The sequence below is a fragment of the Pimephales promelas genome, chromosome 8 (assembly GCF_988280905.1).
Source record: "Pimephales promelas chromosome 8, fPimPro1.hap1.1, whole genome shotgun sequence".
Classification (NCBI taxonomy): domain Eukaryota; kingdom Metazoa; phylum Chordata; class Actinopteri; order Cypriniformes; family Leuciscidae; genus Pimephales; species Pimephales promelas.
In genome coordinates, this window is record NC_142776.1 from 3,662,997 (window position 1) to 3,689,435 (window position 26,439).

The following is a 26,439-nucleotide window of genomic DNA, read 5'->3' on the forward strand; positions in this document are numbered from 1 at the left end:
TAATTTAAGATCACCTCTGTTTTTAGATCACCACCTTCCTATTATTAAAAAATATATATATTTAAAAGGTAGAGGGGATAGCGTGTGTGCTTTTATTATGTATAGCTTTCTAGTTTGGTGGAATTATTAAGAGACTTTTATTATATACAGTCCTCTGCTGCTCATTTACGACATGTATGAAAGACCTTTATTATGTAAATATCTCCGGTACGTCGAACGTGATCAGCTGGGACTGTAAAGAAAAGCTTTGTCAAGTCAACTTACAAATGTTAAATGTTAGACTCATAGAATAAAACTGTGATGTGAACAAAGTGACTGTAACTGCCCAGAAGTGACGCTCGCCGTCAAAATCAAGGGTGCAAAAACAATTCACAGATGAACCTCCATCCATATTCATCATAACAATGGTGAGTTGTTTTTTTTATTATAAATGGCTTTAAGCGTCACATCAAACCCAGCAAATTATTGCTCCATGATATGATAAAACAATAGTTATGGTATTGTGCAAATAATGTTAAACGTGCATTATTACTGTCATAAGTATCTAGGACAGTCACGCACTAATGCAACATTATTTAAATTTAAATGAAACAAGGTGGGTTTAATGTTAAAGTCCAGGTTATTTTAGAGCCTTCTAGAGCACCATGGCTCTTTCTTGAAGATGTTTCTTTTCTTAACCCTGTTAACCTACATGCATTCACTGTCAAGGACTAGGAAGGACACCATGCTGTCAGTTGCTCTGATAATTACATAATTAATAATTAAGATTTCATCCAATTTGGGGATGTAGTAGATCTTCTGCATTGTGCATCAGTATGCATTCATTTAATGTACAATTGCGATCTAACTAAGAATTCTAGTCTTTTTGCTGTAAATATGTAATAATCTTTAATATTTCCCTAAAGTGTAATCTGGCAACTCATTTCGATGCTGATAACAGTAATTACATAACGGCACAAAATGGACAGTAGTTCCCAATGTCATCTGTGGTGATATGAGAGCTGATGTGCCTGGACAGATGTGACAAGATAACTGAAGATGATGATGATGATGATGTGTGGAGCAGAGAGGAGATCAGACTCAAAGACTCATTCAAGCGGAGCAGACACTGAATCCGGCTGCTCTGTTCGTGGGCACAGTGCATGGATGCATGAGGAATTTCAGACAGGATATATTTGAAATGATACTGTTGAGAAATAATCAGCTCGATATATAGTGTATCATATCATATGCAATGTTATTTAAGCCCTGGAAAATCTGATATTTGCTTGAAAGCGTTTGGTTTGTTCCATAGGACTCTAATGGAGGAGCATGAAATGAGATGAAGCCTGTCTTTTTATGCGGTGAAATCCGAGCAAAAGCCAGGTAAGCGGAAAAACACTGTGCTTTTCATGCAATTGTTTTCTTGCAATGACAAATGCAGCGTGGCATTTTTTTTTTGTAGAAGCACTCATTTTTTTTTTTTTCACTGTCTCCAGAATCAGATAAATGAACTCCAGTGAAGCATCAGCTCAGCCAAAAGCACCTCATGTCGTTTCTGGTGAGAGTCGAATCTTTTTTTGCTAAGCTCATGATTCATGCTTTCTGTGTTCATTTCTTCAGGTCTTGTTTTTAGGTATCAGAAATGTTTGGTTTTGATTCATGAGTGGGTTTAGTATTCAGTATAGTTGGATGTTTTTATGGAATGAAGTAGCCTGGGAAAAATGAACTGAAGATGAACAAGGACTGAACAAAATCCATGGCCTGATTCTTCTCTAGTCCCTAGATATCAACACTTTTAATAATAAACGCCCTCATTAATATCCACCAATTCTCCACCTCACCTCTGAAGAGGGGATTGTGTCAATGTCTCACTCATGAAGGAATGTTCTGGATTCAATAAAGCTTCTATAGACTTTATTCAGAGCAGCGATACGATAATTTTTTATATTTGAAAGCTGATAACTGACGTATTGGTGGTTGATAATTCTAAGTTTTTATGTAATTTTTGAGAGATTACTTAAACAAAAGTCTCACCATTAAAAGGCATGTTCTCATTATAATTGTATGAAGCCTATGATTGACGAGCGCTGCACATTTTGAAGTGTTTCTAATCATATTTCAAGCAATTCAAAATCATCACGTTGAACAGTGCGCATCTGAAGTGCCTCAGCTGAAAGAAATAATCCATTATTTATCGGCTTTAAGATATCGGGGCAAATTTTCTTATCTGACCGATAACGATAACATTAAAAATGAACATATATCGGCCGATACTGATATGGTGTTCGATATATCGTGCATAATTAACAGGTATGAAAGCGAGGCAGTGAGTGATAGATAAACTTGACGTGTTTTCAATCCGCTGTAAAAACTATGTAAAGCTCTGAGATCATTTATAATTTTCCACAACTCAGGTTTTGTCGACTGAAGATATTTTAGCTGTGTTTCATTCACTGAAGAGATGTACGTCTGTCCCTCACAGCCTCTCTTTCATCCGCTTTGATAAAAATCTAATGTGGCACTGCTGTGAATAAGGTCTATATTAAGCATGACTTAAAAACACACACAAAGCGTGTTACACTTACAATGGATCCTGTTTCACTCAGTAATACATAAATAAATAAATAAATACTGTGATTAATAGCCATGAAAACAGATGTTAATTTGGCATCAGTACCCTACCCATTGGATTGTTTTTAACTAATGTTATAAAAGAACATTTTGACATCAATTCTATTTAAAAGAACATTCTGGAAAATTACCATTAAGTGTTCTTCCAGCATTATTCATGATAATCAAAATGAATAATCATAATTCATAATCAGGGTTGGGTTGTAACAGAGACTATTTTGGTAGTAGCCTAAGTAACGTAATACATGTACCAGCGTAATGTAATCAGGATACAAAAATTACTTAAAATTACTAACAAAAAGGGTTGGTACTTTCAGGATTACAATGGTTTCATTTAAAACTAAATAAATCTGTATTTTGCTTGAGCAACACTATATTAAGCGTTGCTTGATTAAAGACTAACAACACGTCACGAGTCACGTGTGCCACCCGCTGGTGCACGCGCAAAATAACAGCATCTAATTCTCCTCAGACATAGATCGAATCACTGCCGCTAAGAAACGATGTAAACGTGCTTTAATTTCTTGGAATTCCGCTGATATTTTGTTTTAAAAGAACAAAATGCCAACAACATGATTGTACAGTGCAACGTGTGCCTTCCAGCAACAAAAACACTTTCTTTATCGAAGGACTCGACATCCAACCTAAAGAATCATTTGCATTCTCTATTTTCTTGTTGAAGAAACATTTCCATTGTCTAAAAATTCTTTATTATATTTGCTTTAAAAAAAAAAAGAATTTGTATTCTCTCTTTTCCAGTTGAAGAAACATTTCCATTTAATTTTTTCCTCGTACATGTGAAGTTAAAAATAAAACAAAGAAATCTGTAATACCATACTGTAGCCACTAGATGTCTGTAGTCCTTTACATAAATATTTATTCAGGGCTGTGAAATTCTTAATACATAAAAGTTGTTGTTTTTTAAAATAATATCTCTCGTTGAAGTAATCCAAAAGTAATCAGTTACATTACTTTCATTACTTGGATTACGTTACTAAATACTTTTTTTATGAATTAATTTGTAACTGTAACAGAATATATTTTTAAAGTAACCCTCCCAAGCCTGTTCATAATTATACATAAATTCATTATTAATATTATCATTGTCTGTTAAGGTCTCGCTCGTCGGTTCTATATGCATGATTCGGCCCTCAGTTTGTAAAAGCAAACGCATAATGCACTTACACCAGATCCCGTTTTACTCAGTAATGCGTCACATTATGGAAGTTGTCTCTTTTTTTTTCATGTTGACTTTTTGCATTGGATCATTCCTGTGACCAAAGCTTAATCAAACATGGCTAGTTTGATTTCCATAATCATCTCTTCCTTTTGACTTGTCTTGCTTTGCCCTTCAGCCCACCCTTTAATGCATATTCATACTTTGGATGTTCGTATTCATCTCCATATTCATTTGTGGGGTGGGGGTTGTGTCTCATCTTTCCTCCCCTCTTCCCCTCAGGACTGCACCTGTATCTCGTCCCACTCACATGTCCAGTCCATCAGCATAGAGGAGCAGTATGAAGACATCAGCCATCAGTGCTCGGTCAGTGGAGTTTAATAGTAGATCATCATGGCCTCAGTGGTGTGTTTAAGGCATCACTCTTGGAAAACTCACACAGACTCTGATTAAATTACTGCACTGTTGATCGCTAACAGGACAATTGTCACAATTGTAAATTTAGGAATTGGCTCAATGTGGTTTCAGGTAGAATTTGAATTGAATTGGCCACAAACCACAGGGTGTTGAATGACAGGAAGAGGAATTTATGTAAGTTGCTATTCTAAGAAATGTAGTCACACAGTGATTGTGTGACGAAACATGTCAGATATATTTTAATTTATTTAATCTACAAGCGGTACTGTCAATATTATAGTTGTGTATGTATATATGCATGTTTCTATCTATCTGTCTAGATATATTAAAGCTCCACAATTGTGGATAAATTAAGAATCACAATTGTGTTTGGTTTCAAATTGAAATCACGATTTAACTGTGTTTCTGAACGGACAACTTAATAAAATAACATGTACGTTACTGGAGGATCTGACAAAATAATTGCTGCAGTCTATTTAAAAATGTTTAATTAATAAACTAAATTGGTTTGAATGAATGATTGATTCAATGACTCACCGATAAATACTTCACTTGTTTCATTAATGAATGATCAGTGTTTGTGAACGAATCTCTAAAATGTAAAAAAAAAAAAATTTTAACACTCATTTTAGGCATTATTTGAAATTACAATGTTACTATCAAAAGGGGATTTGCTATATATTATATTTATATTTCAATCAAGATAACTCTATAATAATATAGACTATGAAAATAATAACTCTTTGAGCTCAAATATATATATTTGGGCCTTGCAAAGATTAATTGCGATTAATCGCATCCAAAATAAAAGTTTGTTTCCATAATTTATGTGTGTGTGTGTGTGCTGTGTATAATTATTTTGTATATATAAATACATATGCATGCATGTATATATTTAAGAATGATTTGCATGCAAATACTGTGTATATATATATATACACAGCACACACAAATATATTATGGAAACACAAACTTTAATTTTGGATTAATCGCATTTAATCTTTGCACAGCCCTAATAAAAGATAAAATAAATATATATATATATACACACACACCCACAGAATATTAATGCTCACCAAGGGCTTATTTATGTATTTATTTATATTAAACAGGATACAATTACAAAATATTAGGTGAAATAATATTTTATAATGTAAAATAACTGTTTTCTGTTGTAATATACAGTATTTTAAATCACATTTCAATCATTACTAATATCATCATGTTTGTGTTAATAATAATAATAATAATAATAATTCCATTTTAAATCTGTGTCCTGTTTGATACCTAAATATCCATTATGAAATTTTGAACCCAGCTTAACTTTGTCGCATTGCCATCGGCCTCCGTTGCACACGTCGCTTTAAATCATATTTAAAATCAATGACTTCCAGTCACTTTGTCGCTGCAAATAGTTGTCATTGTGAAAGTCCTTTAGCAGACACTATGTCTTGCGATGGACACATCAGTCATGCCAATTGAAACATCATTGGATATTCAGCACAAGCTCCAGTGAGTTTCAGATTGTTGTTTTGTAAAAAGGTGTTCTGAGTGGATCCATTGTGTTGGGCGTCACAAAGCAGTTTTTCTGTCCCATCTTCTGGATGAAAGCTCACTGGTTCCCCTCCTGTGACAGGAATATTTAGTCTTTTATTGCAGCCTGCTGAGTCACTTTCCTATTCATGGTCTAGAGTTATTATACGTGGTCTACTAGGATTTTCAATACAAAATGAGCTGAAGTTGGCTGTAGTGTTGACATATTTATAGAAGCTACATGAATAATATCAAATCTGGCTTAATTGCATTTGCAACGTAACTCAATCACCCCTTAAAGTGCAAAGTGATGCGATGCATTTTCTGTTTCTGCAACAAGACTTGCTTATGAAATTCAATATAACAATATTATTCAAAGCAAGAAAAAAAAAAACAATGTTTAAGACTTGTACTAATGAGGAACACCAAAGCCAAGCTTTAAACTTTTTCATCTAATATTTAGATTTTATTTCAGCTTTACGTGTTTTTAATTGCTTTAGTTTACCTGTTTTTCAGTCATTATACTATCATGCAGGATAAAACTGATCTGAGACCTGTGAATATTCTTCCATGATAGATTTACCCATGTACAGTAGTAGAGTTCTGTTTGTATGCGTGACATGTGTTGATGTCGTTGATTTGCTGTGTTTATGTGTGTGACAGAGCAGTGACGTCTCTCCGTGTTCTGTGTTGACGGATGGAGATGACATCACAGATCTTTCCACTGACTCCTCCCACTATCAGCTGCTGTCACAACTGGGTAGGGATCATGTCTTGCTGAATAGTATGATATAAGTTAGTTATCTTGTTTATATCATGTATAACCATATGTCTTACTCTGTTCTGAATGCTTATGTGTGTGGGTATTTTTGTATATATGTGCAGGCCGGGGCTTTAATAACCTCAGTCAGGTGAACATGGCACGCCACACACCGTCTGGCAGACTGGTGGCAGTAAAAAACACAAACCTGGACGAGTGTACAGAAGATGAGCTGCTGCAGCTGATGGTGTGTAGGACACTTACGAGAGCTTACCATTGATTAATACTATTTCAAAATGAAGCTTTGAAGTTTCAAAATCACATTGTTTATTGAAACTTTAGAAAAGAATATGTAAAAATATATATTTTTAATTTTCAGACTTTTATGGGATTGGCATTTCTATTGATTTCATCTGTTTTTGTTTATGAATGGAGCATATATATATATATATATATATATATATATATACATATATACACTCTCAGAAAAAAAGGTACAAAAGGGGCTGTACCTTTTCAAAAGGTACACTTTTGTACCCAAAGGCTGCAAATTGGTACCTTAGTGGTACATATTAACACCTAAAATGTACATACCTAAATGTACATATTAGCTCATGAAATGGACATATTACCCCCTAAAATGTACATATTATCACCTAAAATTATTAGCACCTAAAATGTACATATTAGCACCTAAAATGTACATATCAGCACCTAAAATGTACATATTAGCTCCTGAAATGGACATATTACCACCCAATGGACATATTAGCACCTAAAATGTACATATTAGCTCATGAAATGGACATATTACCACCTAATGGACATATTAGCACCTAAAATGTACATATTAGCTCCTGAAATTGACATAATAGCACCTAAAATGTACATATCAGCACCTAAAATGTACATAACACTTGAAATGGACATATTAGCACCTAAAATGTACATATCAGCACCTAAAATGTACATAACACTTGAAATGGACATATTACCACCTAATGGACATATTAGCACCTAAAATGTACATATTAGCTCCTGAAATTGACATAATAGCACCTAAAATGTACATATCAGCACCTAAAATGTACATAACACTTGAAATGGACATATTAGCACCTAAAATGTACATATCAGCACCTAAAATGTACATAACACTTGAAATGGACATATTACCACCTAATGGACATATTAGCACCTAAAATGGACATATTAGCTCCTGAAATTGACATATTAGCACCTAAAATGTACATATTAACACTTAAAATGGACATATTAGCACCTAAAATGTACATATTAACACCTAAAATGTACTTTTTTGCACCTAAAATGGACACATTAACACCTAAAATGGACACATTAACACCTAAAATGTACATATTAGCACCTAAAATGGACAAAAGTTTACCTTTTGAAAAGGTACAGCCCCAGTGACAGCGTTTGTACCTTTTTTCTGAGAGTATATATACATATCTGAGTTTTTTTTTTGGCCCTGTTATGATGATTGTCCTCGAGTTAGGGTCAGAAGAGGATTGACTAATCGTGAGGGCATTTTCAGATTTTAGAGACATACACACAACCTTTTCTCGGAAAAGCCCATTGTGCTTGTGCATTAATTGCAGAATGAGGTTCTGCTGTCCAGACGGTTCCGTCACCCGAACCTGCTCACGTCCAGACTGGTGTTCAGCTCCTGCTGTCAGCTCTGGGTTCTGTCTCCGCTCATGAGTTACGGTAAGAGTTCACACTCATCTGTCTCTTGCTTTGTGTTTTCTGTCCCCATCCTTCCCTGGTGTAATTTCTCTGCACGTGTTTCATTCAGGTTCTGCAGACTCTCTGCTCAGGTTGTACTTTCCAGATGGAATGAGCGAGTCTCTGATGGCGTACTTGCTGTACGGGGTTCTCCGAGCGCTCGAGTACCTGCATCACATGGGCTACGTGCACAGGTGAGCGCATGAGGGCGCTCGGTTTCACAGAGGGGATAGTTCACCCAAAAATTCAAATTCTGTCATTTACTTGCCTTCATGTCATACCAAAACCATCAGACTTTCATCGAGAGAACAAAAAAATCCTCTAATATTCAATTTAATATAACTTATTTCCTATTGTATCAGAGAGAAACGCACGGCCACGTTGATCGGCCAGTCGTGTGTCGTTCATGCGGAGACTCTCCTCATGTGTTTAAATAATAATGCATTTAAAAGTTTATGACCAAACATATCTTTATAAAAGTTCATAATGCTGTTGCAGATGAAATATAATGTGGATAACATTGACAAAATATATTTTTGTTAGGTAATCACTCTTTTATCTAAACCTCTCTACTTACTATCGGTCTCGCTTATCCGCCATGTTTGTAGTTTTTTTTAAGAATCCTTGTCCAAACCATAGATATCCATAATAAAGGCTAGATGTCTTACGGCGGAGTCTCTATCGTCATTATCGGTGGCCATCTTGTCACAGGCAAGCTTTCTGGCGGGCTCTGTGGTTCCTGATGTAAGATGAGTGATCAGCACGAACACAAATACTCTTATCTCGCTGAAATCTTGGCGGATTTACAAACGGTTTGGTTTCTTACAAAGGTTATTAACGTGGCTACAATTCTAGTTGATTATTTATTTATACACTTATTATTCATCAGTGTAATAGCTACATCTCTGACGTTTATAACAAACCCAACCGTTTGAAAATCGGTAGAAAATTGAGCAAGTTATGGTTATTTAAAAAGTACATTCGCCATTCAACACAATGTTACGAGTGAGCGAGCTGCCTGTGACAAGATGGCCGCCAAGTGCGGACGTTGACCTCCATTGGCCAGCAGCGCATTGTTATGGATATCTATGGTCCAAACACAATTGTTTGTTGGCAATATTAGCCAGTAGAGTGAACTAATTCAGCTCAGGATCTGCACTTCATATTTTAACTTATAAAAAATAGTAGACTAAAGGTATCAATGGAACACTCATTACAACATACTATGATTTAAACGCATTATTTCTAACTTTTTTAGGATGGAAAGTATGGGAATTGGGAAACAGCACAAAGCTTCTGAAGAGAAACAATCGCTTTATATGATTCATTTGGGTTTTTTCTTCACATATAAACATTGATCAGCATTCAAATATGGTAAACGGAGATCAAGCATGCTTGATTCATTCTCGCATCTCACACAGCATGTTTGAGCTTCTGTTGATGTTTAAATGTGAATAAATGCCTGAATTTAATTTGTTTGTAATATAAAGCGATTGAAGAATTGGATTAAACTGCCCAATAAATCTTTATTTTACGATCTCTTTATGAAAGATTTGAACCGTCAGAGTTTTGGGTGGACAGACTTTTAATGAAGCGACAGAAATCACTTCAAATTTCATTAAAAATATCTTAGTTTGAGCTCCGAAGATGAATAAAAGTCTTATGGGTTTGGTTTAAATGAATCTCTTTAATCTGGCCTCTTCTCTTCTCTCCTGCAGAGGTGTGAAGGCGAGTCATGTGCTGCTGTCAGCTGAGGGCCGTGTGTGTTTGTCAGGGCTTCAGAGTGTGTACAGTCTGATGAAGGATGGCAAGAGGATGAGAGCTGTGTTTGACATGCCTCAGCACAGTCCGTCTCTCCTGCCGTGGCTGAGCCCGGAGCTTCTGCGACAGGTGACAATCCACATGTGAAAGCTGGTCCAAACAGCAGCATTATAGACAGTATAAAACAATAAACAATATATGAAATAAAGCGTTTGATTATGACAGGTGCACTCTTAATGTAAAAAATGAGCATGCACAATTAAATATCCAAAACTGTCTGATATACATGCTACCTTTCAATAGTTTGGCGTTACTAAGATTTCTTTTAACACTCAAACCGTATTCACTTTATAGCCCTTAATCCTGTAATTGTGGACAAATGTGGGCACATAGGACTCAAGTGTGATCCTAATTTTTATTTATTATAAATGTTATATCAATGTCTTCGATAAAGTTTTGTCTATCTATTTACGGGGTTCTTTTTTTATTTTGGGGGTATTTTTGAATTTATTTACTTCAAAAAGTACCATATTTTCTATATAAATTATATGTTTTATTTTTACTACATTAAAATATCATTCCAGTAAGTTCTTAGAGCTAAAACCTAAAGATGAAGTGGCTTTGCTGTCACCTGGTGTCTTAATTTGGCTTATTTTAGAATGCTCTAAATTACAGTTTTTCCCATTCATTTCTATGGGTGCCCATTTTTGACCCAAATACAAGATTATGCAGTTTTTTTTCACCCACTTAACATTGTAGAATTGAGTCAAAAAAAAGTGTGTGTGTTCAGGAGACAAACTTAGGAAAAGTAGCCATCAAGGGAAGTATTTTTAAAAAATAAATCAAAACTATTTTGCCCACATTTGTCCAGAATACGGTTTTAGGGTTAAATAAATTAATATTTTTAGTCATTAAATTGATCAAAAGTGACAGTAATTACGTTTCTAACGTTACAAAAGTATTCTATTTCAAATATATGCTGTTCTTTCGAACTTTTTTATTTAGCAAAGAATTCTGAAAAAACATTATTTTAGGATTTACACAAAAATATTCAACTGTTTTCATGATTGATAATAAGAAATGTTTCTTGAGCACCAAATTAGCATATTATAATATATATATATATATATATATATTTCTGACGGATTCACTACAGGTCGAAAGTTGAAAGAGGAAACATGAAGGTTTTTTAATGTTTTTGAAAGTAGTCTCTATGTTTGTGTATGTGTGTGTGAGAGAGAGTATATGAGTTTGTATATATGAATGAATGAATAAATAATTTTATTTCTTTTCATTTCCTTTTCCTCTTCAGAACATGGTCATTGATAACAGAGTATATTTAAACTCAGCATGTTCAAAAGAGAAAAAAAAGAATATAGAAAAAAAAGGAGAAGGAAGAAGCTAACTTAATCTACAAAAAAAATCATGCTATAGCAGTCCATTAATCAATTGGTTTACTAATATCGGCCGTAGGATCTTCATGGCTATGGAGTGAAATCCGACATCTACAGTCTGGGAATCCTGGCATGCGAGCTGGTCAGTGGCAGAGTGCCGTTCCAGGACATGCCGCCCACTCTGGTACTGCAGTTCTTCACCTGTGCCATCTGTGAGCATGCAGCTATGATTGCTGAACGCTGTTTCTTTTTCAGATGCTGCTTCAGAAGCTGCGGGGTTCTCACTGTTGTCTCCTCGACGTCCCCCCTTACCCGCTCGGAGACATGGGGGCGCTCAAGGTGTCGCGCTCCGGTGTGGATTCGGGGATCGGCGAGAGTGTTGCGACTGGAAGTCTGACTCGTACTGCCACTGCAGAGAGACCTCAAAGCCCCGCCCCCAAAAACCACTCGGTCACACTGCACAACCTGGTCCAACTGTGCCTGCAGCAGCAGCCTGAACGCAGGTAGAGACCGCAAACACACTACACTGCCAGAGCTCGAAATGGACACATGAAGCTTTTATGCGAATTTCAACATAAGTTTTGGGTCTGTAATGTTTTTGAAAGGCTCTTCTGCTCACCAAGGCTGCATTTATTTGATCAAAAAATACAGTAAAAATAGTATAATTGTGAAATATTATTAGAATTTAAAAGAACTGTTTTCTATTGTGATATAATTTAAAATATAATTTATTCCTGTGAATTTTCAGCATTATTACTCCAGTCTTCAGTGTCACAATTTGATTTATTCTTATTAAAAATGTTAAAACTTTACTAATATTATAAGTGGACGTCAGTGGAAAATTGAAATAAAACAAAAACCTAAACTTTAGGGTTGGATTTTATTAGTACTGTAGATGTGAATAACCCCTCTAAACTTGACATTGAGATTACATTTTTGTAATCAAATTGTCTATAGGCACTTTATACAAAATATGTCAAAAAATAATTTTTGCATAAGGTTTTTTGGTAATTTATTGATTGCGACATGATGTTACCATTCTATTACTATTCTCTTACTTTTTTTGCACAAAAACTTTATTAACATTAGAAGTGGACTTAAGGGGAACTTTGGAATAAAGTCCACTTTATTAACAAAAATGTTCTCTCAGAAGTTTAGTTTATACAATGTGACACATTTATCTGTTAATGTCAAAATCAGCTAAATAATTATAAGTCATAACACGAAAATATATATTTTTAATGAAATGCAAAAAATATATACATTTTATTTATTAACCCATTAAAACCGGATCACACATCTGTGTGTGTTTACCCTTAAGACCGGATCTCTCATCTGTGCGTAGTCACTATTAAGCCTGGCAAACGCGTTTGCATCATTAGCGGTGCCTGCTTTTTATTCCATGTTTTTATCTGATATAGAGCCTGAGAAATTAAGATTTTAGTAGGCTTTGACAAATATTTCTGGAAACATTAAAGTTTTGGGAGGGGATTTTCAGAAAAGCAGGGCTTTTTAGCAGGCGTTTTAAGCCTAAATGGGTTAAAGAGATAGTTCACTTTGAAATTAATTTTTGGTATGTTTTATCTTACCTCAAGGGCAACCAAGATGTAGGTGTCTTTGTTTCCGCAGTATTTTCAATGTTGATATTTTTAGGTCAAACCGTTCTTGTCTGTGAGTCATATAATGGAGGTCTATGGTCACCACCTCAAAGAGCATGCACAGAGAAGTCTAAATTAAACATGATTTAATGACTCGTAAATGTAAGAACACATTGATGGCCTAAGACACGAAACGAGCGGTTTGTGTGAGAAAACGAACAGTATTTATATCGTTTTTACCTCTTGTAATCACAGCCACGTCCAAGTGATCTGAATGTGGTTGTGAAAAAAATTCAACGTTGTCTGTTTATACATCGACGTCGTCTTCCATTGCGATTTCCTGTATATCTAAATATGTTTAGATCTTCACAGTGAAAGGTAAAACTTCTGAAATCTCTGTGCAAACAATGAGTGACATACACGCGCGAGAGATCACTTCCGGGGCTTTGTGGCGCTTGCGCAGATCACTTTGACGTGGCTGTGATTACAAGAGGTAAAAACGATATAAATACTGTTCATTTTCTCACATAAACCGCTCGTTTCGTGTCTTAGGCCATCAATGTGTACTTACATTTACGAGTTAATTTGGACTTCTCTGTGCATGCTCTTTGAGGTGGTGACCATAGACCTCCATTATACTGTGTGACTGACAGACAAGAACGGTTTGACCGAAAAATATCAAAATTGAAAATACTGCGGAAACAAAGACACCTACATCTTAGATGCCCTTGAGGTAAGATAAAACATATCAAAAATTTATTTCAGTGAACTATCCCTTAGTTAGTGATTTACTAAGCTTTGTGCTCATCAATTTACTGGTATTTGTGCCATTATTTACCACCCCCTGTGGCTCGTGGTAGATTGTGTTAGCCATTATGTCTGTGTTCATTAATGTGTGTGTCCTCTCCACTCCTATTGTGTTCTCGTGCTAATTAGCCCTGTTTGGTCAGTCTGGCCCTTTATCTTTACTGAACCCCATGCGATCTGTGTGTTTGTGTTCAGGCCGTCTGCGACTGCTCTCCTCAGCCACCCCTTTTTCAGACAGGTAGATTCACCCTTTCATCCAGCTTTCACTAAATCTTCAGTCTTCGAGTGTAACCTAAAATCTTCATGCATTGATCTGTGTGTCTGTCTTCCAGGTGAAGAAACACACGAGGGACTCTTTCCTGAGTTTGATGTATCCGGCCGTGCCAGTGTCCTGTCCTCCAGACACACCTCCATCCGGGACGCCGACCCAGACCTGCAACACCCCGTCTCCCTGCGACGCCGAGCCGGAGGACGGCATGTGGGACTTCTCCTAAACATGGCCGTCCCTCTATAGGCCATTTCCTTCCTCACACAAACCTTGACTCGGGCAACTAGAGATACATATATTCCACGTTAATCCATCCTAACCAGCTGCTAAATTTCGTTATTTTGCCATCGTCTCGGTTTGTATACTGCGGTAGCCCACCCACGGTGAAATCTCATTGGTCTATATTCCCTCTCTTCACGGACCAAAATATCGGTGACATCATCTTGCACTTATGGGGCGTATCTACATTTTTAGCCAATCAAATGCTCTCTAGAATGAGCACATGCCAGCATTTCCTGAATATCAGTAGCAGGTAGAAAATCATGACCGAAACTGAAAGCCTATTAGCCAGGGCTGCACGATTATTAAAATTTAAATATAAATAAATAAATATTCAAATTTATTAAAACTGAAATTGTGATTTAGTGCGGTTATCAAATCATAAATGCTGCTATTTAATTAAATAAATATGCACTGCATGTATTGATGGTGTTTTCAGTGGCTTCATTCACAGTACATTTTTCTTTAATTTACATTACAATAGTAATATTTTGTTTAATATTATTATTATACTCATATTTATATATAATCACTACGTTTAGAGCTTAGAGCTTTTTTATTAAATCACTAGCACAGTTTTTATCAGAAAAATCACAAGTTTTTATTCCCTGAAATCGTGCAGCCCTACTATTAGCTATTTGGGACGAGCAAGACCTTTTGATAAACAGGAAGTGTTCAGATTGACTTTATGCAACGGTTTTACTTTAATTATGGACAGAAAAATGAAAGAAAGACACGTGACTTGTGTCTTATTCAGTGTTGTGCGCTCATCTGTGTGCTGCAGATTCTGACTAATGGAGTGGGTCACCCAAGTACTACAGTATTCACTCCCATTAGACCAAAATGGCATATTCTCTTGAGTAGGTACTTATTTTGAATAATTGATTACTTGACAGCCACTAAAAAAAGTATATTCTATGTGATCTGGACTTCATTTGCCATGTTTTCGTTATCATGTGACCTACCAGTATCAGTTGCTTCGCCTCACTGTGATTCACTAATCCTCTCCCGTGGCCTCATGGGATGGTAAAGTGTCCATCGTATGCACCCTCGCTGGAAGTAGGTCATCCGGGTCATTTTTGCCTTCTCTTTTATGAGTACTGTGAATTCAGACTTACTTCTTTTGTCACAGACTGTTTTTCACCTACTATATAGACAGTAGGAAAGTATGTGATTTGGGATGTTTGATCAGAGCTTCCTGTTTGATGTTCACAGCAGCCAATCACTGGATTTGATCCAGCTCCTATGAGTGAGGTCATCAATCTGAGCCATGAATGCTGAGAGGCAGATGTCATGTGTGTGTGTGTGAAGGTTATTAGTACATCACCCACTCAGCCTGTGACCGTGAACGTGTGGGTGTGTGTACAGTACATGTGTTGTGTGTGTATCTCTGTTCTGATTTCCCAAACCCTCCTCCTCCTCTTTCTCTTTATGAAGAAACTGCATATGTTTTAATCCTGTGATGAAATAAACCAAGCCATCAACGCTGTGCTGTTCAAACGGCCGTCAACACTGCCTCAACATGTGCTCTGGAACGCAATCATGATCAAACTGAAGGAGTGAGCAGGTTTAACTGTGACTGATATTGTATTCACTGTATTTAGACATATGATAAATATATTCTTACTCTGTTTCTCAACTCTTTGGTGTCTAGTCATTTTTTTTTCTTTTCTTTTTGCCTTTTCTTATTAAATTTGTCAGATAAATAATTATCGGTAACACTTATAAGGTCTCATATGTTAACATTAGTTAATGTATTATTTATTAGTTCCCTCAATGAACTAACAATGAGCAATATACTGTATTTTTACAGCATTTATTAACCTTTGTTAATGTTAGAGAATAAAAAAGTGAATGTTAGCTTGGAGTGCATTAATGTTAACATATAGCTACAATTTGTAATCTTAAAATTGTATTAAGAAATGCTGGGATTATCATTAACTAATGTTAATAAGTGTTGCAGATTGTTCATATTAACTAATGTAGTTAACAATAAAACCTTTGTAATGTGTTATCTAATTACATTATTTTCCTTTAATTTGTCTTGATCACTTACTGACCTTATTTCCTGATCTAATTTTTGTGATTTTTATTTTTGAGCTCACAAAAGTAATATTTAATCATTTCCAGCAATTTGTATTTGTGTTGTAATTCTGTATATGCACTCTTTAGCCAGCAGGGAGCGCTCTTTTACATATTAATCTTGTAATGTGTTTGTGTAAAAATAATAACGTAAACGTTACAAAGAAATTACATATTTAATTACACGGATTTTAGATCTAAAAACATCGACGGCCGAGCCTTGTTGAGCCTGAAGTGAATTTACCTGTCCCAAGTTTTTATAAAAAGTTTATTTCCAACAAAATATACATGACATTTCGAAAGAGACAAATGAATTACCAGATACACAAGAATTTAATAGCGTCATAAAAAACATTAATATCATGTTAAACATCAGCTATTGTATATGAGGATAACATTCATATCAAAGATATTAAATAAATGTATATTCACATACTTACCCACTTACCTGTCCTTCTAAGTTGAAGGCATCTTATTAATATTAATTACGCACGGTCATGTTTCTGCAGTGAGCCTACTTGATTGGCTGACGGGGGAATACGTTCTGACGTTGGCATCAGTTGACGAATTGTTAAAAGCGTGCTCATGAATATTAATTGATTTACGTAATGAACGCGAGTTTCAGGCACGCCTTTGTTTGCGACTCACATGAGCTGCATGAGCTCCACATAGGCAACGTAAAGGAGTGCGGCCTGTCGTAAAACATCTACGAAGAAAAACACACACAGGCGCGCGCGCGCACACACACACACGCATACACCTTCAAGCTTCCCGAGCCGTCGCAATCCAGTGCGATGATACTGGTCAAATGCATCCAGTCTGTCAGGCTGATCTGGTTACAGAATGAGTCAAAAGCCAGTTTGTGGTGTTTAAACTGACCGGGTTTAAATGCCAGTGGTGCTTTCGCTTCATGCAACAACATTCCTGGATTCGTAACCAGAACACAAGCTTCGGCTCGGGAGTTTCGACGGGCTGCTTTTGTTGAGGCAGGTGAGTTTCAGACTCATAGGAAACTGATGTATTTATTCCGAGACATTATTATACTAGTATATACCGTTGCCATTTGTTATGACGATATTAACTAATGTTTATAAAATTACAAGCCATGACATTAGTGGGGGTTTCATAAGAGTTATATTTAAGTTTATGTCAAGAAATATGCTGTTGGTCATATCTTTATAGAATTGCACATGTGTTGAATGTTTTGAGACCCTCAAAGAGTCTAAATCTAGAGTTAGTGTTAGTCTAGTATGTACAATCACAACACCCAGAGTTCCAGATCAACTCTTTTACTTTGTGCATATTTTTGGACATATATAAATAATATGATCTGATTTTGTCAATGCTGGAGTTAAAATATAGTTTACACGACTTGCTCTTTGAAAGTCAGGAATATAATGTTGGCTCTGTGAACATGTTGAGTTGGCTTGAGATGATGTCATGGGTCTCTGTTTATTTTGGGAATTTTTTTTTTCCTTCTCAATCCAGAGTCATGCATTGCAAATTTACTGTTATCCGTGGCATGCAAATGTGCTTTTGGGAATTGCAATGCATTCATGCAGCATCTAAACACAGGGCTGTTTTTAATGTGTGCTCTATTTGTCGACAGGGCTTGGAAGAGCTGAGGAGTTTTTGGAATATCAGAAAGTGCCGGAAACGCACAAGTCCAAGCCATCTGGGATTCGTATCGTTCACATGATGGATGCGATTTCACCGTGCACAGAGGAAATGACACGATCTGTCATCCTGGATTAACACAGACTTCTATTCACCCATTGGTGGGATTTGTGATCCACGAGCGAATGTGGTTTTTGGGAAAACTCCTTTCGCCGGGATGTTAACACCATGAGGACTCAGGAATATTGATCACACATCATCATCATCATCATCAGGAAGGTTTCTGCCTACATGCTCACAGCTTGCAGTGCAGAATGGCATCGACCGAGAGACTGTATGAGGTTTGGATGCTGTACTGCAATAAGGTAAACGGCTTGCACAGAGTTAATGCATTTCATTTCTCATGCAAATGTACATTGCATCACTAAGCGTGACCAAATAATCCCTTTTGCACATAAGAAGGAGCGCTGTTTTATTTATTTATTTCTCGTGCAGTGCATGTGGCTGGTACACTGTGTTCCATGCAGTGTGTGAACGCTTGTCATGACATCTGAATGCCCTCTGGGGAGATCCATTGACCTCAGGTGGTTGTGAATGTCCAGTCCGTCTGATCATTGATGGAGATTCGAACCAACTCCCTCTGTGGTGTCATGTGATCAGACTTAACTCAAAATGATTCGGTGCATAGTGTCGGATTGTTTTCTGGTTATTCTTCCTCGTTGACCCCAGATGCATTTCTCTTGGGTTGTAGAAAAAATATTTTGTTTTGCAAATCATATATAATACTTTATCTTATCTCGGTTTGATATGTAAACCTTTAATATGGCAGTTTCCCCTAAAAGTGACATCATTTGTTGGCTCAACCAATGCTTTGAGTTTGGGGGGCGGGGCTAATTGTTTGACGAAACAATAGCAGTGATCAGGGGGAGTGTCCAATCTGTTTTAAAACATTCTTTTTGCAATTCCATTTTGTGTTAGTGGTTCAGAAACTGCACATTTTAGCTTTGAAGGTCCTTATATCTACTTAGAAAATGACTAGACTAGATAATTTGGACGTCCTCTGAAATTGTGTCACCAAGACCTCTTAGGATACATATTCACATGACAACGCTGTACTATAAATGGAAACGTTTTTACTTTGCATCTTTTTGGAGATGGTCCTCACTGCAGAACACGAAATCCAGGAGGAGTTGGATCCAGATACCATACATACCTAATCCTACCCATCTCTGCCCCCTGATCCCTAACCCCACCCCCAATCCTACCTATCTCCACCCCTGATCCCTAACCCCACCCCTAATCCTACCCATCTCCGCCCCCTGATACTTAACCCCGCCCCTAATCCTACCCATCTCCACCCCCCGATCCCTAACCCCACTCCTAATCCTACTCATCTCCACCCCCTGACCCCTAACCCCACCCCTAATCCTACCTATCTCCACCTCTGATCCCTAACCCCACCCCTAATCCTACCTATCTCCATCCCTGATCCCTAACCCCACCCCTAATCCTACCTATCTCCACCCCTGATCCCTAACCCCACCCCTAATCCTACCTATCTCCATCCCTGATCCCTAACCCCACCCCTAATCCTACCCATCTCCGCCCCCTGATCCCTAACCCCACCCCTAATCCTACCCATCTCCGCCCCCTGATACTTAACTCCGCCCCTAATCCTACCCATCTCTTTATCTTTATCTTATCTCGGTTTGATATGTAAACCTTTAATATGGCAATTTCCCCTAAAAGTGACATCATTTGTTGGCTCAACCAATGCTTTGAGTTTGGGGGGCGGGGCTAATTGTTTGACAATTCAGTGATCAGGAGGAGTGTCCAATCTGTTTTAAAACATTCTTTTTGCAATTCCATTTCGTGTTAGTGGTTCCCTGATCCCTAACCCCACCCCCTAATCCTACCAAACTCCGCCCCCTGGATCTCGTCCAATGAGGTGATGCTGTCTTTTTCCGCACAGGCGACAATGTTGTTAAAACGATGCCCGTTCACACACTGATCTGCGAAAACGACTAAAACCGCTGTATTATTCATGCCAGGCCAGAAGTTGGCGATGTCACTTTGTAAAGAAAAACGATGCGCATACAGACTGAACATGGAACACTCATGTGCATAACGTCATCTACTTTTTCACCCTTGATATTGTGTTTGCAATATCACATGTTATTTTACCATTATTCATATATTATTATATCATTTTTTTTTATTTCTAGCTTTATTTCAGTTAGTAATTTTAGTACTCCAACTAATTCAATTATTTACCAAGGCAACATTTCTTCAAATTTTCTTTTCTTTTGTTTTAGTTGAAGTGTTTCATCTAATATTTATATTTTGCTTTATTTCAGCTTTATTTTAGTTGTAACAATATCCTCACTGTTTAGCTGCAGACTGATCTTTTTGGCGAGTAGTTAAACACAATAGCACTTCCTTGTCTTTGTGTTTTGTGTTGCGAGTCCAGATTTTAACTGTTAGCGCCCTGCTCGTATTGTCAGATCCTGTCGTGATCTGCGACACTGTTAGGTCGCTTTACAGGACATTTAACGCCGTACTAATGTTCCAGAACAAATGTAATGAAAACACATTTTCCAGAGCGTTATCGTTTCTACGAGAGAGGATGTTTTGCTTCCTCAGGAGTGTCTGCTGTTGTCAGCAGTGTCTTGTGGGTCTGTCATGTCAGCGTAATACAGTGATTAGACCCTGAGCCCCTCAGAGCCGCTGCTGTCCACAGGGACTCAGGACTTATCCAGATGACCTGTCACATAAAATAAGATTTCCAAATCTGAACATTAGCCTTCGTTTGTGGCAGCGGGCGTGTGATTTAAGTCTAAAAGGGATAAAAAAAAAAGCTGGTATGAGCCATGTGCACGTTTCCCTGATCAATCAGGATTTAAATTATATATTTAGGATTTATTTGAATAGGGACAGAAACGACAAACATGGATAAAACTGGAACAACAACCATCCAATGGAAGTATTATTAGTAAATTGCAGAAAAGACTAATTTGCGACGCTCGTCCCTAAAGGTCAAAGGGTTAGTTAGTTCACCCAAATTTACTCGCCCTAAAGCCATCCTAGGTGAATATTACTTTCTTCTTTCAGTTATATTTAATAATGAATAGCTTCCAAGCTTTATAATGGGAGTGAGCTTTTTAAGGCAAAGAAGCACGTCCATCCATCATAAAAGTAATCCATACGACTCCAGGGGTAAATAAAGACCTTCTAAACCAAAGCCATGTGTTTTTAAAAAAAAATATCAATATTAATAACTTTATAAACTATAATGACTGGCTTCTGGCCCGTGACCTCTGACCCGACGCATGATGTATTGACGAACGCCGAAGCACAGAGGATAGACCAAAACCAAAAAAGAATCTCAATTCTTTTTTGAAAAGAAACTCAAATCGCAGTTTTGGCTTTATCGACGAATTAATTTATAATTCTGAAAAAAAATTGCGATGTAAACTCAAAATTGTGACATCTATTTATTTGTTTATGATTATTGGCAGACACAAGCTGCCATAATATTCTGTGAACAATTCAGTTTTTACTCAAATAGCTGTGCAGTCTTGACGGTGAGATGTTCAACCCGACAGCTCGTCCTTAAAGGGATAGTTCACTTTGAAATTAATTTTTGGTATGTTTTAGCTTACCTCAAGGGCATCCAAGATGTAGGTGTCTTTGTTTCGGCAGTAGTTTCAATTTTGATATTGAAACCATTCTTGTCTGTCAGTCATATAATGGAGGTCTATGGTCACCACCTCAAAGAGCATGCACAGAGAAGTCCAAATTAAACATGATTTAATGTCTTGTACACATTGATGGCCTAAGACACGAAACAAGCGGTTTGTGTGAGAAAATGAACAGTATTTATATCATTTTTACCTCTTGAAATCACAGTCACTTCCAAGTGATCTCAGACTGAAGCGCCCGTGCCTTCAGATCACGTTTACAAGAGTTAAAAACGATATAAATACTGTTCATTTTCTCACACAAACAGCTCGTTTCGTGTCTTAGGCCATCAATGTGTACTTACATTTACGAGTCATTAAATCATGTTTAATTTGGACTTCTCCGTGCATGCTCTTTGAGGTGGTGACCATAGACCTCCATTATATGACTGCCAGACAAGAACGGTTTGACCTAAAAATATCAAATTGAAAATACTGCGGAAACAAAGACACCTACATCTTGGATGCCCTTGAGGTTAGCTGAAACATACCAAACATTAATTTCAAAGTGAACTATCCCTTTAACATGATTTCCCTCATGAGCTGACAGTCACAAGTCCACTGTGGCTTTGTTTGCTGCAGAAATGACCTTTGCTTTTGTTTATGGTTTCTGCTCTCATGCATTAACCAGCCTGTGATCTTCAGAACGCAGTGTGAACTGACATTTCCTCTTAAGCATGCTAATGCAGCCTAATGATAACTGGATATGTGTGTCAGATTTACATTTACAGGTATGTATGTTGAAAGACATTACAGTTTTTCTCGGTCGTTTACACACATTTTCTGAAAGAATGCCTCTACACAAACAAATTTTAAACAAAACACACACCCCTCAATTCTCCTGCAAAATGAAACTTTACATTCAAAACAATGTTATTTCAGCTCAAAATTGTATTTTGTTTTCAAATGACATGCACAAACCATCATATAAGAACCAGTTGAACACTGATATGCTCAATGGAAAACACTGTGATGGAAAACACTTCTTCTCCATTCACCTTTGTTTTGTTCAGTGTTACACTTAATACAGACAGTGCATACATAAGTGTGTTGCAACATATTTGAGGATATTGCTTTTATATTCAGAACACACAAATAGACGGTAACAAATATATTTTATTTTTCCCACAAAAACAATGTACACAGTGTACATCCCAACCAACACAAAGTTACACAAACATACAAAACAACAGAAAAATGTACTGTATGCAGTTACAGTAAACTATCCTGCATCCTCTCTTCTGTTTCGGTCTTTTATGCTAAATCTGATTGATAGTTGTAAAAGTGTGTGATGTGTTTGTCCATGTGATGAGTCAGTGTGCATAATATATATGAATGGCAGTGTGTTCCTTGTGAAAACAAGAGATTTTCTGCATGAAATGGTGCCAAATGCAGAGAATTGTGTGTAGTGTTTTGAAAAAAGTGTGTTTTAGAACTGCAATTTGAGTATAAAGCAGGAATTGTGCTTGTAGTTTAGCAGAATTGGTTTAGGGAATTGGTGCATGAGTTACATGTTGTGGCCATTGTGTGTTTACAACTGAGAAAAACTGTAATACAGCGGCTTTTGCTGTGCATTCTGGGATGTGTTTGGAGCCCAACCTGCTCGGGGTCTTTGTGTTCTGTTTCATCTGTTCATAAAACATAGAGAAGAGAACATACATAGCCACAGAGGAAATCAATAATCTCACCAAGTACTGAAGAAAACAAACATATACTGGATTAAAGGAGTTTAAAAAAAAAGTTTTGCTGATAATTTACTCACCCCGATGTCATCCAAGATGTCCATGTCTTTCTTTCTTCAGTCGAAAAGAAATTTAAGGTTTTTGATGAAAACATTCCAGGATTTTCTCCATATAATGGACTTCAATGGGAACCAAACGGTTCAAGGTCTAAATGAGAGATTCATTGCAGCTTCAAAGGGCTTTAAACGACACCAGACGATGATCTAGGACCCTTTGAGTCATGACTCGAAAAAAGATTTGTTCATTTGATGAACGAGTATGAACAGGAGAGTCACGAACGCTCATCACAGAACAGAGCAAGGCGAGCATTTGTGCTTATAAAACTTAAGCGTATTTATTTTTTAAATGAGCGATCTTTTCGCTTGATAAGACCCTTATTCATCTTCTGGTGTCGTTTAAAGCCCTTTGAAGAGTTTGCAGTTTGCACTGAAACTCTCATTTGGACCTTGAACCGTTTGGTTCCCATTGAAGTCCATTATATGGAGAAAATCCTGGAATGTTTTCATCAAAAACCTTAATTTCTTTTCGACTGAAGAAAGAAAGATATGGACATCTTGGTTATCAGGTTATTTTCTCTTGGTTTGTGGGAAAATGAAGAACACTGATGTTTCCATTTCGGACAGTAATAAAATTGTCAGCCTGTAAATAATAAAATGGCATTACAACCCCTTAAAAACATTATTGTCCAATTTGGGTTAGTCTCCATGATCAGTGCTGGTGGTTTCATGTGATTTTTGCCTCTTCTGCCTGAATGCCAGATGGACAAATGTCGACATGGCAGATGAGTGAATGAGACAGAGTTGAAAACAATTAAAGAAAGAACCGGACGGACTGAAACTGAATGATGCATGCATGATGAAAGTGTCTTTTCATGTGGTCTGTTTACTCGAGCAGTTTAATAGAAGCTGGTCATTGTGTTTCCTGGTTACAGTCGTGAACCCATAAACACACACACACACGCCCCCTCTGAGATAATGATAGACTCACTGAACACACAATGTGACAGTCTTGTGTGAATGGGACGGAGCTACTTGTGTGCTGACCTTTGACCCGGTTAAGACCTGTGATTATCAGGGCTTGTCCTTCAGTGATGGCTATAAACGGCTTTTACAGGGCAGTGCGCTATTTTTATACACGTACACACACTCGTACAATACTCACCCATTAGTCCACAATTATGATCCTCGTCCAATTCTCTCCCAGTTGTTGTCTAACCTCTCTGAGATCAGGGCAGAACTTCTACACACCTGTGCTGTTGCTCTTACCTCTGGAAAGATAAATGTGTATTTGAAATGGGTCATTTATGTAGAAGAAATATGAAATTATTTTTGAATTTGGAGCTTTCTAGACTGAGAAAAGCCAGAAAATGTATTTTTGGCTTATGTGGATGAAAGACAACAACTCCCAGAATGCACTTGCTTCGCTGCCCTAGGAGGCCACGCCTACTGGTAACAGAGCGCAGTAGGGCGTAAAAAAAAAAATTGTTTGTTTCCGGTTTCCGACCGACCCTGTCAATTTATGTGCGACCCAAAATTATTTTATGAGCTTGGGGAAGAAATAATAAAAATTAAATAAATACACAAATAAAAAACTCTGAGGCGAACTATTAATTTACGTTTTTGTACAGCTCCGTCTTTTTATAGCACGCGATGTAAGATGCATCTTGTCCTCCAGCAATCTATTAACAAACGAGGCAGATATCGTTCGTCAAACTGAACTATAATACATATTATACAAGTCTTTTTTTGTAATTTAGGATATTTTTATTCATATTCGCACACATACAAATACATGCATTCATAGGCATGCACACACCACATACTAATACCTCCATCCGCCTAGTTTTATTAAAAAATCATCCTATCATGATCCAATCATGATCCCAATCCCATCTTCTGCGGTCTAGCACTTCTTTCGCCATGTATTTGTTCGTTTCTTTCATTATTTTATGCAATCCAAAACACTCTAACCTGCCGCGGTTCGTATCTCCAGAGCCCGTCTAACTTGTCCGCTTTTCCGGGACAAATGGATTTTTGAAGGACAAGTAAAAGAGAATTTTACTCGCCCCAACGGACAAGTAGCCTGATTAGAACATCAATAACAAACAAAAAAAAAATAACTAGGGAATCACTAAACCGAGAGAATGATTCTGATTTTATTACATTTATTGTAAGTTGCGATCGATTGTGGATAATAAATGTAGCAGGCCTACTGTATTACTGATGGTAAGGTTGCGCTGTTGACGCTCGCGCAGAGAAATCTACACACATGAGCGGAGCACACACACACAGTTAACAACATACTCTGCCTATAAAAAATCTAAATGTGGAGTTTTTATATTTTAACATATGTTAAGCACTAAGCAGCCTCAATTATTTTTCATGAATACCATCACGATTGAAAAAGTGACATTGATTTCCTACAACAGTTCAATAAACAGTTAAGATCAAGTCACTTACTGTTTATAAGCAATATTGGGTGTTTTTGTTCCATTTCAGCAGCGAAAATAGTTCCAAAGAAAAGTCACAGCAGAACCACGACGCATCTCACAGGAACTCATCCTGTTTTCATTACTGAATGATTCAGCATTTTGAATGAATCGGTTGAGTCAAGGATTCAATGACCCATTCATAAACATCAACATCCGTCTCATTCTTGAATGAATCAACCGTTTGAACGAATCGTTTGAAATAATGAATCAATAACTCACTCATTTATACGGCCGCCTGCCGCCACCTATTGGCAGTTTAGTGTTATGTTTATAAGTAGCCTAGTATAATTCTTTCCAATATTTCTTATTTGCACATTTAAATCAATTTCATAACATTATTTTATGAAATTGTAATTTTTCAGTGTAAATGATTTAATTTCATCAGCCCTACCTAGGGTAACACTAACAGTA

At 36.9% G+C, this 26,439-nt stretch overlaps 2 protein-coding genes across 7 annotated transcripts in view; both read left to right on the plus strand.

Annotated features, from left to right (window-relative positions):
• The first annotated feature begins 182 nt into the window (after positions 1–182).
• Positions 183–15,995, plus strand: stradb (STE20 related adaptor beta). Of its 2 annotated transcripts, XM_039649247.2 has the most exons (13): positions 183–407; positions 1,295–1,365; positions 1,479–1,540; positions 4,073–4,156; positions 6,404–6,500; positions 6,626–6,747; positions 8,123–8,231; positions 8,320–8,443; positions 9,968–10,139; positions 11,484–11,588; positions 11,660–11,907; positions 14,005–14,047; positions 14,142–15,995. In XM_039649247.2, the coding sequence occupies exons 3-13, from the start codon at positions 1,529–1,531 to the stop codon at positions 14,301–14,303; spliced, it is 1,278 nt and encodes a 425-aa protein (XP_039505181.2). In that variant the 5' UTR covers positions 183–407; positions 1,295–1,365; positions 1,479–1,528; the 3' UTR covers positions 14,304–15,995. The 2 variants fall into 2 exon arrangements, with proteins under 2 accessions (XP_039505181.2, XP_088989876.1); XM_089133750.1 differs by lacking the exon at positions 11,484–11,588.
• A 1,177-nt stretch (positions 15,996–17,172) lies between these two features.
• nbeal1 (neurobeachin-like 1) overlaps positions 17,173–26,439 on the plus strand; it is a 73,820-nt gene continuing 64,553 nt past the window's right edge. For all 5 annotated transcript variants that reach the window (XM_039648788.2, XM_039648789.2, XM_039648790.2 and 2 more), the window contains exons 1-2: positions 17,173–17,428; positions 18,048–18,420. In XM_039648788.2, the coding sequence (XP_039504722.2) occupies positions 18,370–18,420 (51 nt within the window). In that variant the 5' untranslated portion in view covers positions 17,173–17,428; positions 18,048–18,369. The remainder of the gene's footprint in view (positions 17,429–18,047; positions 18,421–26,439) is intronic.